Source organism: Lepidochelys olivacea (assembly GCF_965140295.1).
Source record: "Lepidochelys olivacea isolate rLepOli2 genome assembly, chromosome: 1".
NCBI classification, from domain to species: Eukaryota; Metazoa; Chordata; order Testudines; family Cheloniidae; genus Lepidochelys; species Lepidochelys olivacea.
The window spans coordinates 249,248,144-249,262,844 of NC_140411.1; the positions used below are offsets into that span (position 1 = coordinate 249,248,144).

At 44.7% G+C, this 14,701-nt stretch overlaps 1 protein-coding gene across 3 annotated transcripts in view; it reads right to left on the reverse strand.

Annotated features, from left to right (window-relative positions):
- Positions 1-14,701, reverse strand: part of TMEM178B (transmembrane protein 178B) — a 328,520-nt gene that overhangs the window by 23,514 nt on the left and 290,305 nt on the right. For all 3 annotated transcript variants that reach the window (XM_084637871.1, XM_084637870.1, XM_084637869.1), the window contains one exon: positions 5,339-5,476. In XM_084637871.1, the coding sequence (XP_084493997.1) occupies positions 5,339-5,476 (138 nt within the window). The remainder of the gene's footprint in view (positions 1-5,338; positions 5,477-14,701) is intronic.

Genomic DNA, 14,701 nt, shown 5'->3' on the forward strand with positions numbered 1-14,701 from the left:
CCTCGCTATACACAGTCACATGGGCTAGCAGAAAATTCAGTAAAAATAACAGACCTTCATTTAAAAAAAATTAGCCCTGGCAGATTCTAGGTATGCATACTTGGCATCGTTACAGTACCACAGCTCACCTCATAATGCTTCATGAAAATGACTAGCTTAGAGAATTTTGTGCAGGAGACAAAACCCTTAAACAGGTAACAAGCCTCTTGAGCCAAAGACATTTAACTCTGAATTAGTACAAAGAATGCTCCTAGTTACCCCCACCGCAAGTGGAAGAGGTTAGATTTCAAAACAGACCCTGGCTGCCAACCTGCCAAGGTCTCCTGCCATCTTCACCGAGGTCAGATGTCATAACCACCTGAAGGTCACTTCTACAGGAGAAACAAAAGCCAGCTTCTCAGGGCTGGGCTGTGGCAGCTGATGTGCCCTGGTTAGCTGCTGAGATCAGGAGACAAGTAGCAAGGTCAGGAGCAAGCCAGGTCAGAATGCCAGGAAGTCAGGGTGAGGCACCAAGTTGCAGGCAGATAGCAGGGTCAGACTCAAGCCAGGTCAGGATACCAGGAAGTCATACCAGAAAGGTCAGGAACTAGGTTACCAACAGCAATTGAATAGTGAAGTCAAGGACAAACCAGGGTCAGAAGCCAGAGTCTAGCATCTGTCACAAGCAGGGCCTGGAGCAGAAGCAGGCAGGCAGTCTGTGCATTGCTCAGACAGCTCCTCGTGTTGGCTTCCTGGTTTAATTACTGGTATCAGCCAATCAGTAGGCTGTGAGGGGCTGCCACTCAGCCGCTGCTGGGTGGTAATGCCTGCCAAGCCTAGCTTCACAGGGTCCTCTCATGGGAGCGTGGCTTAACCCTCCCGTGGTGATGCAGCAGCATCAGTGGCCCAGAACCTGCCTGGTCCCAGGTTTTAGCCCTGCAGGTTCTTAGAACAGCCAAACAAAACTATGGAGAACACTGTCTCTCTGATCTTTGAGGACAACCACCAGAATGCTACCTGACAATGCTCCTGTGCTAACAGAAGTAACACCTGCCCATCAGGTCACTGTCTGTGGAAAAACACCAAGAGCAATAAATAGGCTCCAAGTTGCAGATCCATCTCAGTGGCTAACCTGACCTCTGCAGTAGGCACTAGTATGAGAACAAGAAGAGACCATGTGATCAGAAAGCCAGAGGTTCAGAGATGGAGTTACTGACAGATATTGAATATCCTGACCTCCAGCCTAGATGTCTCTATTTGTCTGTTTTATTAATTGCCTGTTTCAGATTGTGGTTGTTATTCTGGGGTGATATTTCATTTGTATTTGACTTTCAAAAAGTCAGGGAGGATGTAACAGTAGCCACTAGAGTCAGTGGCTACTTACCCATGCCACATGACAGGGGGATAACCTTTTGTAACTCTGACTCATGTCATGTAACTATGACTGACCAAAAAGTTCAATCTCTTACCATCACATCTATATTACAATCACCTCACTATGTTGACAACAGAATTTGTCAGATTTAATAAAACAGTCAATGCATCTTATTTCAGTTTGAATTTGCCTAGTTTTAATTTCCATCCACTAGATCTTGTTCTTCCTTTGTCTGCCAGGCTAAAGAACCTTCTAGTAGAAGATCTCTTCCCCTTGTGTAGGTAATTCTAGAATCTAGACAATGATCAAGTCACTTCTTAACCTTATGTTCCACAGGATAAATAGATTGAGTGTAAGTCTTTCATTATAAGGCACATTTTCTAGACCTAAAATCATTCTTGTGGCTCTTCTCTGAACACCCTCCAATCTTTCAAAATCCCTTTAAAAGCATGGACACCAGAACTGGATGCAGTATTCCAACAATGGTCTCTCTAATACTGTGTGTAGAGGTAACACTACCTCCCTACACTGACTTAATATTCCCATTTATACATCAAAGGACTGTGTTAGCCCTTTTAGCCGCAGCATTGCATTGGAAGCTCTCATTCAGCTGGTTATCCACCATGATCCCTAAGTCCTTTTCAGAATCATTGCTTTCCAGGTTATAGTCCTCTCTTTTGTAAATATGACCTATATTCTTTATTCCTAGATTATGACGTTTCATTTAGCTGTCTCAAAACACTTGCTGTTTGAATGTCCTAAGTTTACCAAGCTTCAGAGGGGTAGCCATGTTAGTCTGGATCTGTAAAAGCGGCAAAGAGTCCTATGGCACCTTATAGACTAACAGATGTATTGGAGCACGAGCTTTCGTGGGTGAATATCCACTTTGTCGGATGCATGTAGTGGAAATTTCCAGAGGCAGGTATAAATATGCAAGCAAGAATCAGGCTAGGGATAACGAGGTAGTTCAATCAGGGAGGATGAGGCCCTCTTCTAGAAGTTGAGGTGTGAACACCAAGAGAGGAGAAACTGCTTTTGTCCTTGGCTAGCCATTCACAGTCTTTGTTTAATCCTGTGCTGATGGTGTCAAATTTGCAAATGAACTGAAACTCAGCAGTTTCTCTTTGAAGTCTGGTCCTGAAGTTTTTTTGCTGCAGGATGGCCACCTTTAAATCTGCTATTGTGTGTCCAGGGAGGTTGAAGTGTTCTCCTACAGGTTTTTGTATATTGCTATTCCTAATATCTGATTTGTGTCCATTTATCCTTTTGCGTAGGGACTGTCCAGTTTGGCTGATGTACATAGCAGAGGGGCATTGCTGGCAGATGATGGCGTATATTACATTGGTGGACATGCAGGTGAATGAACTGGTGATGGTGTGGCTGATCTGGTTAGGTCCTGTGATGGTGTCGCTGGTGTAGATATGTGGGCAGAATTGGCATCGAGGTTCGTTGCATGGATTGGTTCCTGAGTTAGAGTTACTATGGTGTGGTGTGTAGTTGGTGAGAATATGCTTCAGGTTGGCAGGTTGTCTGTGGGCAAGGACTGGCCTGCCTCCCAAGGCCTGTGAAAGTGAGGGATTGTTGTCCAGGATGGGTTGTAGATCAGTGATGATGTGTTGGAGAGGTTTTAGCTGAGGACTGTATGTGATGGCCAGTGGAGTTCTGTTGGTTTCTTTCTTGGGCTTGTCTTGCAGCAGGAGGCTTCTGGGTACACGTCTGGCTCTGTTGATCTGTTTCCTTATTTCCTCGTGTGGGTATCATAGTTTTGAGAATGCTTGGTGAAGAGCTTGTAGGTGTTGGTCTCTGTCTGAGGGGTTGGAGCAAATGCGGTTGTACCTCAGCGCTTGGCTGTAGACAATGGATCGTGTGGTGTGTCTGGGGTGGAAGATGTAGGCATAGCGGTCGATGGGTTTTCGGTATAGGGTGGTGTTAACATGACCGTCACTTATTTGCACCGTGGTGTCTAGGAAGTGGACCTCCCGTGTAGGTTGGTTCAGGCTGAGGTTGATGTTGGAGTGGAAGCTGTTGAAATCGTGGTGGAATTCTTCCAGGGTTTCCTTCCCATGGATCCAGATGATGAAGATGTCATCAATGTAATGTAAGTAGAGAAGGGGCGTGAGTGGACGAGAGCTGAGGAAGCGTTGTTCCAGGCCAGCCATAAAAATGTTGGCATATTGTGGGGCCATGCGAGTGCCCATAGCAGTGCCACTGGTCTGGAGGTATATATTGTCACCAAATTTGAAATAATTGCGTGTGATGATAAAGTTACAGAGCTCAGCAACCAGTTGTGCTGTGGCATCATCAGGGATACTGTTCCTGACAGCTTGTATTCCATCTGTGTGTGGGATGTTTGTGTAGAGAACCTCTACATCCTTGGTGGCTAGGATGGTGTTTTCTGGAAGATCACCAATGCATTGTAGTTTTCTCAGGAAATCAGTGGTGTCACGGAGATAGCTGGGAGTGCTGGTGGCATAGGGTCTGAGTAGAGAGTCCACATATCCGGACAGTCCTTCAGTGAGAGTACCAATGCCCGAGATGATGGAGTGTCCAGGGTTTCCGGGTTTGTGGATCTTGGGTAGTAGATAGAATAACCCCAGTCCGGGCTCTAAGGATATGTTGATTTGTTCCGGTGTTAGTTCCTGCAGCAAAAAAACTTCAGGACCAGACTTCAAAGAGAAACTGCTGAGTTTCAGTTCATTTGCAAATTTGACACCATCAGCTCAGGATTAAACAAAGACTGCGAATGGCTAGCCAAGGACAAAAGCAGTTTCTCCTCCCTTGGTGTTCACACCTCAACTGCTAGAAGAGGGCCCCATCCTCCCTGATTGAACTACCTCGTTATCCCTAGCCTGATTCTTGCTTGCATATTTATACCAGCCTCTAGAAATTTCCACTACATGCATCCGACGAAGTGGGTATTCACCCATGAAAGCTCATGCTCCAATAAGTCTGTGAGTCTATAAGGTGCCACAGGACTCTTTGCTAAGTTTACCAAGAGATTCAGGTTGCTCTGGATAAATGATCTGTCCCCATTGTTACTGATCACTGTACCAAACTTTGTGTCATCTGCAAACTTTATCAGTAATGATCTGTTTTCTTTCAGATCACTAATAAAATTATTAAACACGACAGAGCCAAGAAATTATTCTTATGCCACCCGCATAAAAACACCCCCAATCAGTGATAATTCCCCATTAGCAACTCTGTTTTGAAATCTATCAGTTAGTCAGTCTTTAATCCATTTAATATTGTGCTACATTGATTTTGTATAGTGTTAATTTTTAATCAGACTATCCCAGGGTACTAAGTCAAACTTCTTACAGATATCTGAGCACGTTACATCAATACAGTTACCTTTATCAACCGAACTCATAATTTCATAAAAAAATCATATCCACTTAATTCAACAGACCTATTTTCCATAAAATTGCAAGTACTGAATCCTCACAGTGAACAATTTACAAGCGTCCACAGGCAGAAATGTGTTTGCACAGAACATTTGTTGAATACAAATTTGTGTCGATAGACACGGGGAGTGTTAATGTTGTTGGTCCCACTATACTCAGAAGGGGAATGATTATTTGCATCATTTCCAGATTATCATTACTAAAGCACTTACCTCTGCTGACACCAGACATGTCTGTCTGTGCTCCTTACTCCTATCTGCACCACAACATGGCACAAGTGAGCAACAAGAAGCAAACCTGTTGAAATCGTGATCTCATCATCAAAGAACCACGTGCGGAAAAAAGGACTAAATTGATAAATAAACTATTTACTCTGAGTCACTCACCCAGCTCTGCCTGCTGGGCTTGACTCTGATCTCATTTACACAAACACCACTGGCTTCAGTTAAGTCACTCCTGATTTACAGGCGTGGAAGATCAAAATCAAATCAGACACTATGGCATTTAAGACAACCTTGAAACGATATATAAGATGCAGAAAGGCAGAAGACATTTCTTTGCAAAACAACATCCTTACCTCCCATGAGGAAGAGAAGCCCTGCTACATACTGCATAAGGCCTCGATCCCAGCAGCACCCCAGCACCCCGATAATCCATCCAAAGAGGATGATGGCCACAGCCATGCCCATAAAGCCAGCCGTCATCCTACGCAGGTCTGCAAAGTGGAAGAGAGAACAACAGAATGCTTGTGAAATTTGATGTTATTATGATCAGATCTTCATAAGAACTCTAACCCAAACATCTTCCTTCTTTTGCACAGCGTTGTCAGTGGTTAGCACAGGAGGATTTGTGTCATGATGTAGAGGAAGGACAGTCCAGTGGTGAGGGAGCTAGCTTGGGACTTGGGAGACCAGGGTTCCTTTCCCTGCTTTGCTAACGAATTCCTGTGTGAACTTGATCAAATCACTTGAGGTATGTCTACACTGCACACCACTGGCAGTGATGTGTAGGGTATGTTTAGCTATGTGCCGCAGTGAAAAGCAGGCTAAATCCACACTGTGGTTTGTAGCTACACACGTCAGTGAAATGCTCTGGCAGGGGGAGGGCAGTGGGGAAAGGCTCCAGCAGTGAGGAACTGCTGGAGCCTTTCCCCACTGCCTCCTCGCTTCCTGGAGTCTTTCCTTGGCACAGAGAAAGGCTTCAGCAGCAGAGAGCTGCTGGAATGCTGCCTTCCCGCTGCCAGAGCCTTTCCCCGCTGCCAACTACTTTCCCTGTGGTGGGGAAAGGCTCCGGGAGTAGGACACTACGCTGCTAAAAATAGTGTAGATCTGGAAGGCACTGTTCGGGCATGTAGACAGCCACGTAGGGTACATAGCCATAGGGTTCAGGCATTACCTGAACTTACCTGTCTTACCTTGCCTAAGCAATGCCTCACCATCTACGCTGCTATTTATACCATGCTAGGGGGCAAGCAGGGTATGTACTCTACACACCACTGTAAGGCGTGTGCAGTGTAGACATACCCGTAGTCTTCCCCTGGGCCTCAGTTTCCTATCTGTAAAGTGGGGATAACAACACTGACCTATCTCACATGGGTGCTGTGAGGATAAATATATTAAAGACTGTGAGGTGTTCAGCTACCTTGGTGATGAGGGCTCTATAAGTACCTGAGATACAAAGGATCATGGTATGGAGCAGACACGTTTCCCCCTCCTTTGGCTTTGGATGGTGAATGTTTCAAAATGACTTTGTGGTGGGGAGGTGTTTTGGTGCTACAGTCAGGATTGAAGAGCAGTGGCACAGCTAAGGGAGGGCAGGTGTCTGGGAATAAAGCATCTGGACACACTACAGATTAGGAATGAGGTGCATCAGCACAACTCCGTGTGTTACATGCATGCCTGAATAGAACCTGCCTGTGCTATGGCTTGCTTCAGCAAATGACACAACAGTTATGAGCATTTCATAGCAGCAAAATAAAATGGAAGAAAAACATTCAAATTAAAATTTTCCCATGTCCTATAGCACGATTCATCAAAAAGCGAGGGACAGCTGCACTACCATCTCCTGCCTGCACACAGGAGAAAATCAAACATTTTCACAGCTATTTCCAGTGTGAAATGTGGAGCTGTAGAGTCTACATGGCTACTGAAACTGCAAGGATTACTAGAGCCAATGAGCTCCTTTACACCCTTAGATCAGATATCCAGAGTGGGGGTACTTTCATTAAAACAAACATTTGACTGTTTTCAGCCACACTCACACACGGCCATACTTACCACACACAGGAAAAGTTCCACCCAAGTCAGCACCACAAACACATTCTCTCCCACTTGAAGCACATTTTACTTGCAGAGGATTTTTCTTCTTCTTCTTTCAAATAACAGAATGCACGTGGGAGGAAGGGATGCAAGAGCGGGATTTGAAAATAATGAATCAGACACTGAGTCTAGGGCAGCTTTTCTCCTCGGTTGGGGCGAGGGAAAAGCTGGCCCAGCAATAGTGGTGACTAACTCCCACAGACCAGCTCCAATTTTCTATTTCTCTTTGCCACAATGGATCACAAGGACAAGTAATGCAATGGGCCTAGGCTTCTTGCCCATCCTGGGATCTGGCCGGACAGTTCAGATTTTCACCTGGCTCCCTGTCCCACAACATTTGTGCAAGTTCAGCTTGTAGAACACAAACTCTCCTGTGCATGCAATGATGACATGCATCAGTGATGTTGTCACCATCTCATGTCTCCTTGTCACTTTGTTGTGGTTGTTGTGTAAGTGGGACAGTTTTACAGAGACCGTGACCCTTGCTCCTAGGACAGGGGAATCGCTACTGAGCTCAAGATTGCTAGGTTCTCTTACAAAAGACAAGTCTCAGACCCCCATTTTCTGTCTCACTAAGAGAAACTTTTCATGGTTGCCCGATGACCAATAAGCAAAAGTGAAAAGAGAGTCCAAAGTATTTGAATATATTACGTGGTCCTTGGTGCAGAAAAACCAGGTACTTCCTACAAAACCAAAGCATCTGTACTGGTATCTGCTCCTCTGGGTGTTGTCAGAGGGATTGTTTTTTAACTCAAGAAGAAACTGAGAAGCCATCTTCAGTGGCAGAGTAGATTGATACACTGGCTTTTAACCCATGGGTTCAAATCCTAATACAGGTGACAAAGGAAAGCGTTTGCTGATCTGTTCCTTGACTTTAATGCCTCAGAACTTGTATCACAAAACCACTGCACAATTGTCTGTGTCCGTTCACAAGAGACCTTTGACTTTAACTCAAGAACAAACCTTTTTTCCTTGCGAAGACAGAGCCTAACACCCTAAGTGTTCAGCCTAAATAGCCTCCTCTGTATTTATTCTGCTCCATGACAGGAATGCCTCCCTAAACTGCCTCTACATTCTAGTTGGGGGTTAACCCTCAAAAACCCTGTCTTGACAGAGCCACTTCTCAGAGTATATCTACACATGGGCTTCAGTGTGGGTAACGGAAGCCCAGCACAGACACGCGGAATGTACTCAGCTTACTAGCCTACTCTGACCTGTCTCCATTGCTACTGTTACTTGCACCAGCTGGATTCAAGCTAACATGAGTAGCTCGCCCATGCAGATTTTGTTGTGTAGACATCCTCTGAGAAACTCAGAGGGCTGGGGTGTGGCAGGGCAGCAGGATCTCTTTCTCATCTCACCTACCAAACAAAGGGCCTGTTTCTCCCCATTGAAATCAGCAGAAGTTTTGCCATTGACTTACTTAAATGGGAGCAGATACAGGACCTAGACTCCTGGATCCAACTTGTAGGACTGTCTCTAGTGCTGGGGTTCATTTCATCTGACCACCCTACCTGAGAGGTACCAGTACTGGGGTTCCTTTTCTCAGCACCAAGGTGCAGTCCATTAGCATCATTACAACTCTGGGCTAAGTCCTCTTATGGAAAAGGAGAAGTGGCCCATACTTGATAAGGTTAACTTTTGGCTGACATTGAAACCCAAGCAGAAAAGTTTTATTTATGTTCTGTTTAAAACACCACTTCCCCTGAATCTTCCCTCAGCTCAGTTAAAAATTCTCACTGCTTCCTTCTCCCAGCAACCCTCCTCCCAGCAAGCCCTTCCACTAGGCTCATCTGGAAGAACTACAAAATAAAGATAAGCTTCCTTTTTGTTCAAAACCAGTTCAGTTTCTGTCCCGCCAGAACCACCCCAAAGGGCATCATTTGCAAATGGCAATGGCGGGAAAGGGGACTTTTAAGCTGGTTTCATAAACAGCTCTTGTCTGTCTGACAATATCTCCCTGGCAGTCCTCACCTAGCAGAGCTCACAGGATGTCAGTGTTAAGAACAAGTCTATTCAAAGTGATTCTTCCATGGGAAAGTACTTAATATATAATGTAGTGCACCACTGAATCAGCACCCTTACAGAAGAGGAGGCCAGAGAATGTCTCTCTTAGGCACAGGCCTATAGTAGCGTTATTATTACTATTACTGGTTTGTTTAAATGGTATTTGGCAAGGAAGGAAGGGTAGAAAAATCAAGGCTTTGCTTTGCATCATAGAATAGTATCATGGAATATCAGGCTTGGAAGAGACCTCAGGAGGTCATCTAGTCCAACCCCCTGTTCAAAGCAGGACCAACCCCAACTAAATCGTCCCAGCCAGGGCTTTTGTCAAGCCAGGCCTTAAAAACCTCTAAGGATGGAGATTCCACCATCTCCCTAGGTAACCCAGTCCAGTGCTTCACCGCCCTCCTCATGAAACAATTTTTCCTAATATCAACCTACACCTCCCCCACTGCAACTTGAGACCATTGCTCCTTGTTGTCATCTGCCACCACTGAGAACTGCCTAGCTCCATTCTCTTTGGAACCCCCCTTCAGGTAGTTGAAGGCTGCTATCAAATCTCCCCTCACTCTTTTCTTCTGCAGACTAAATAATCCCACTTCCTTCAGCCTCTCCTCATTAGTCATGTGCCCCAGCCCCCTAATCATTTTCATTGCCCTCTGCCAGACTCTCCAATTTGTCCACATCCTTTCTGTTGTGGGGGGCCCAAACAATACTCCAGATGTGGCCTCACCAGTGCTGAATAGAATATAATCACTTCCCTCAATCTGCTGGCAATGCTCCTACTAATGCAGCCCAATATGCCGTTAGCCTTCTTGGCAACAAGGGCACACTGTTGACTCATATCCCGCTTCTCGTCCACTGTAACCCCTAGGTCCTTTTCTGCAGAACTGCTGCATAGCCAGTCGGTCCCCAGTCTGTAGCGGTGCATGGGATTCTTCTGTCCTAAGTGCAGGACTCTGCACTTGTCCTTGTTGAACCTCATCAGATTCCTTTTGGCCCAATCTTCCAATTTGTCTAGGTCACTCTGGACCCTATCCCTACCCTCCAGCATATCTACCTCTCCCCCCAGTTTAGTGTCATCTGCGAACTTGCTGAGGGTGAAATCCATCCCATTATCTATATCATTAATGAAGATGTTGAACAAAACTAGCCCCAGGATCCTGAAGGCCTCATTAAGCTCTCCTTGCTGTGGGAATGGGAGTGGGAGGGCTCTGATGTCAATAAACAGCAGGGCATAGGAGCAAGGTGACAGAATTTTACCCAAGTTTGGTTAGCTTTGGCAATTTTTCTTGTGTAAAGGTATCCTGAAAAAGTAAACAAAACTGTGTTTGTGCCCTTTGATGCTTCCTTCTGGCGTTTAAAGACGTCCTGAACGTTTCTGATTTTTTGTAAGTTTTTTTTGTTTGTGTTTTACACTTTGAAATTCAGGTCTCATCGTACGCTATTTTTTCTTAAAAAGAAAAGGAGGACTTGTGGCACCTTAGAGACTAACCAATTTATTTGAACATAAGCTTTCGTGAACAGCATCTGATGAAGTGAGCTGTAGCTCATGAAAGCTTATGCTCAAATAAATTGGTTAGTCTCTAAGGTGCCACAAGTACTCCTTTTCTTTTTGCGAATACAGACTAACACGGCTGCTACTCTGAAACCTATTTTTTCTTAGATGACCCTCTGGATGAATGGAGAACAAGCAGGATTGTGATGTCTCGGGAGAGTGAAACCTGATCAACTGAAGGTGCATCTACACTAGAGAAATGCACTGCTGAAACTTGTACCAGTGGAACTGAACCACTGCGGGTTGCAATACTGTAGCATGTCCCATGCTAGCCAGAGTCTTTCAGGTTCACGACTCCCCCCTGTGCACATATGGCCATGCCTTGCACTGCATTCCAGGTTGCCATCCCACAGTTCCTGACACTGCAGCGGGTGCATAGGTTGTAGCACTCTCGTGAATCCACTTTTACAACATAATGAGTGATACGCTATTATATTCTACATTTGATAATATCTAAAACTGATTACATCTTTTAGGAGTGTGGTTATAAGTTGTCATAAAACTGGTTATTACTGCATTTATTTGGTAAGTACTATAATATATAATGTTTCAAATTCATCAACTGTTTGGCTGCTAGTCCCAATGGTTTACTAAGGCATGGGCTCTCATCCTGGGGGTCATGACCTCAGGGGGTCACAACCACTCTCCCCTTCTTCATGGCTTGATGAGACGGAAGTCTTGACGATGATTTTTCTGTTGTTAATATAGGGCAGGAGTCGGCAATCTTTCAGAAGTGATGTGCCAAGTCTTCATTTATTCACTCTAATTTAAGGGTTCGCGTGCCAATAATACATTTTAACGTTTTTAGAAGGTCTCTTTCTATAAGTCTGTAATATAGAACTAAGCTATTGTTGTATGTAAAGTAAATAAGGTTTTTAAAATGTTTAAGAAGCTTCATTTAAAATCAAATTAAAAGGCAGAGCCGCCCGGACCTGTGGCCAGGACCCAGGCCGTGTGAGTGCCACTGAAAATCAGCTCACATGCCGCCTTTGGCACGCGTGCCGTAAGTTGCCTACCTCTGATATAGAGCTATGATATGGAAACAGGCAACACCACCAGCCTCATACTTGGCACAAGGAAGATAGGAAGGGGCTGGGACGGAGTTCAAGCGTGATGTTGGTGTGGGCCAGAGCCTCAAAGCTCACCTTTAATAACCTCATGCACAATGCTGGGAAGACAGATATAAAAAAATCTCACGAGACTCCACGCATTCCCTAACAGCACAGCAGGCCTCAGCTGGAGAATATTTACTCGACAGGTTTCCTGGGTGTCTGAGAGGCAAAAGAGAACCTGATGCAGATTTATTTTCTCCGGGTAGCATGGGTAGAAGCTTCTTGCTGTAAGTCTGCAAATGCCCCTCCCTCTGCTTTCACCCAGACATCTGTCCATCGGTGGTTGTTATGCTGCTCTGGTTGGAATGTCATAATGTGGGGGAAGTTTCACACCCCAGTAACCACAAATGAGACATGTTTTGAATCAGTGTTGTTACTTGAAAAAATCAGAGTGCATTTTTGACCATGATGTTTCACAAGTGAAATCCACCAGAGCTCAGGTCTTTCTTTCATTGATACCAGTTTGCCTCCCTATCACCCACAGGAGTTGAATACCTCACAACCATTATATCCCCCCCCCCCCCCCGCAACGGCTTTGTGAGGAAGGAAAAAATATGAGCTTCGTTTTGAAGATGGGAAACTAAGCCACAGAGAGATTAAGAGTCTTGCCCAAGATCACACAGGAAGTTTGTGGCAGAGCCAGGAAGTGAATCTAGATCACCTGAGTCTAAGGTGAGTGCTTTAATCACAAGAACATTCTTCTGACTCCAGGATGCAAAATTGCACCCACAGTTTGCTATCAAATCAATAAGAAGGGTAGAGCTGCTGTAAAGAATGTGCCAGGTATTCTGTGCTACGCTGTCTACTTTCTTCTCGCTCCCCACACTCTGGAATAGCCTCTGGGTGCAGGCCCTAGAGGGAGAAGATCCTAAAGGAGATTTCTGTGCCACAAGAATGGACTCTCGTGGACCTCCCGCCCTGACCCCTGGCTCAAAGACTAATCTGAATCAGATTGCTGTGCCCAGCTGGGCCTAGGTGTCTAGGGTTTGTGTCATAAATAAGTAGAAATGGACTGGGACAATGTAAGCCTCCATACTAGGTCATTCTAATCCATGATCCTCCCAGATTGACTGACTTCAAATTTTCCTTAGCTATGTTGGTTTAAGTTTATCCAGAGACATTTGAATCACAGACATCTCACCCTTCCCTTGCTGGGGGTATGTCTATTATACAGTTAAATTAAGTGGATCCCTACACGAGTTCTTCTGCAGATCTAAATTCTCTCACATGATCCCAGAGCAAGGTTCACTGACTTCAGTGGAGCTATGCTTATTTATATTAGCTGAAGATCTGGCCCACAGTACTCTAAATTACAAATTTCTGCTAGGAGAATCAGCCACAGGAGATAGTCCTTCCCCTTTCCTCCACTCCAGAACACACTGCTATCAAGCTAGAAAGCGGGAGATTTGTGAAACAGCAATTTCCACGCTGACCTCAGATTTAGCACCATCACCAGCAGAACTCAATCACGCTGGGTAAATGAGCACTATTGGAGGTGCTTTTAACTGTGCATTTTGTGGCTTGCTCATCTCATAGTTTAATGCTGGTGTTTTTCATTCTGTGAACAGCAAGATAATGGAAGAAACACTTCCAGTCTGCCTGAAACACTGCCAAAATGCATTCACCTATGAGTTCCTTGTTTGCACAATTGCTGCTCTTGGAATCTCATTTTGCAACATAAGGGTACCTACAAAGCAGCAACAACAAGAAAAACCTGTTTTAATATAAATAATAATAGTTTACATTTATACAAAGGACCTTTCACCACAAAGTGATTCACAAACGTATATTCAAACCCACTGAAATGCAGCCACTTCTGGAAGGGAGAGGGCAGCCAGGCAGATAACACTGGCGAAATGGGAAATTTTTGCACACAGGGATTTAGAGGACCCTTACTTTTACACAAAGTGCTATGGGCTCTGTAATGGAAATGCACAGAAGACAGGACCACATTTTCTTAAGGTTTCATCTGCAAAACACAAAGGTCTTGTCTAGACTAGAGTTTTGGTCCTGTTGTAATGTGTTAATTGCAAAACACTTAACACGTGTTAACTAACATAGACACATTAGTTGTAAACTTTTGTTCCTTGTTGTGGTTCATGCTAGACAGGCTGTGCTCGGTCAGACATGGTGGGGTTGGGCTTATAATGGAAATTCTGCACATTATTAATTTTTGTCATGGGGAATTGTCTGTCTGTCTGCCAATGTGCTTACCTAGTAACCACCCTGCACCAGAGCATCTGAGCACTCCCACAACCATTCAAAAATAGAAACAACAACAACAATCTCTCTCCCTCTCTTCTTTTCCATCTTGCAGGAAGAACAGCTTGATTAGTTCATAAGGTTCTTTTGTTTGGGGTTTTTTGTGTCTGTATGACTCTGCAAAGATTCATACTGCAAAGGCAGTTTCCACGGTATGCATCCGATGAAGTGAGCTGTAGCTCATGAAAGCTCATGCTCAAATAAATTGGTTAGTCTCTAAGGTGCCACAAGTCCTCCTTTTCTTTTTGCAAAGACAGACTAACACGGCTGTTACTCTGAAATCTGCAAAGATTGTTAGGAAAGAAAAGCAAATCAAAGAGATGAGTTTTGCATTTAGTTCTGAATGTGCTGAGTCCCCTGGTCATTATCTCTTGTGCCAGTGAGTTCCATAATCTAAGTCAAACTCCTGTGAAAGTGCTGTCTTCTGCACTCTTTGTGTAGCTATTGTGTGAGGTCACAGAGGGTGCAATTCTCATGCACCTAAGGCCAACCCCAAGGAAGGATTTGAACTTCAGAACAGAGCCAATGAACTGGACTTTGTGTTCAATGGGGAACTAGTTCAGAAATGGGACCACCAGAGAGCCATGTTCATGGTGACCTGTGTTGATAAGCAGCTGCCTTTTCTACCAGGTGGAGCTTTTTCAGGTGATGTGATTTCATTCCTAGATATGAGCTGCAATAACCAA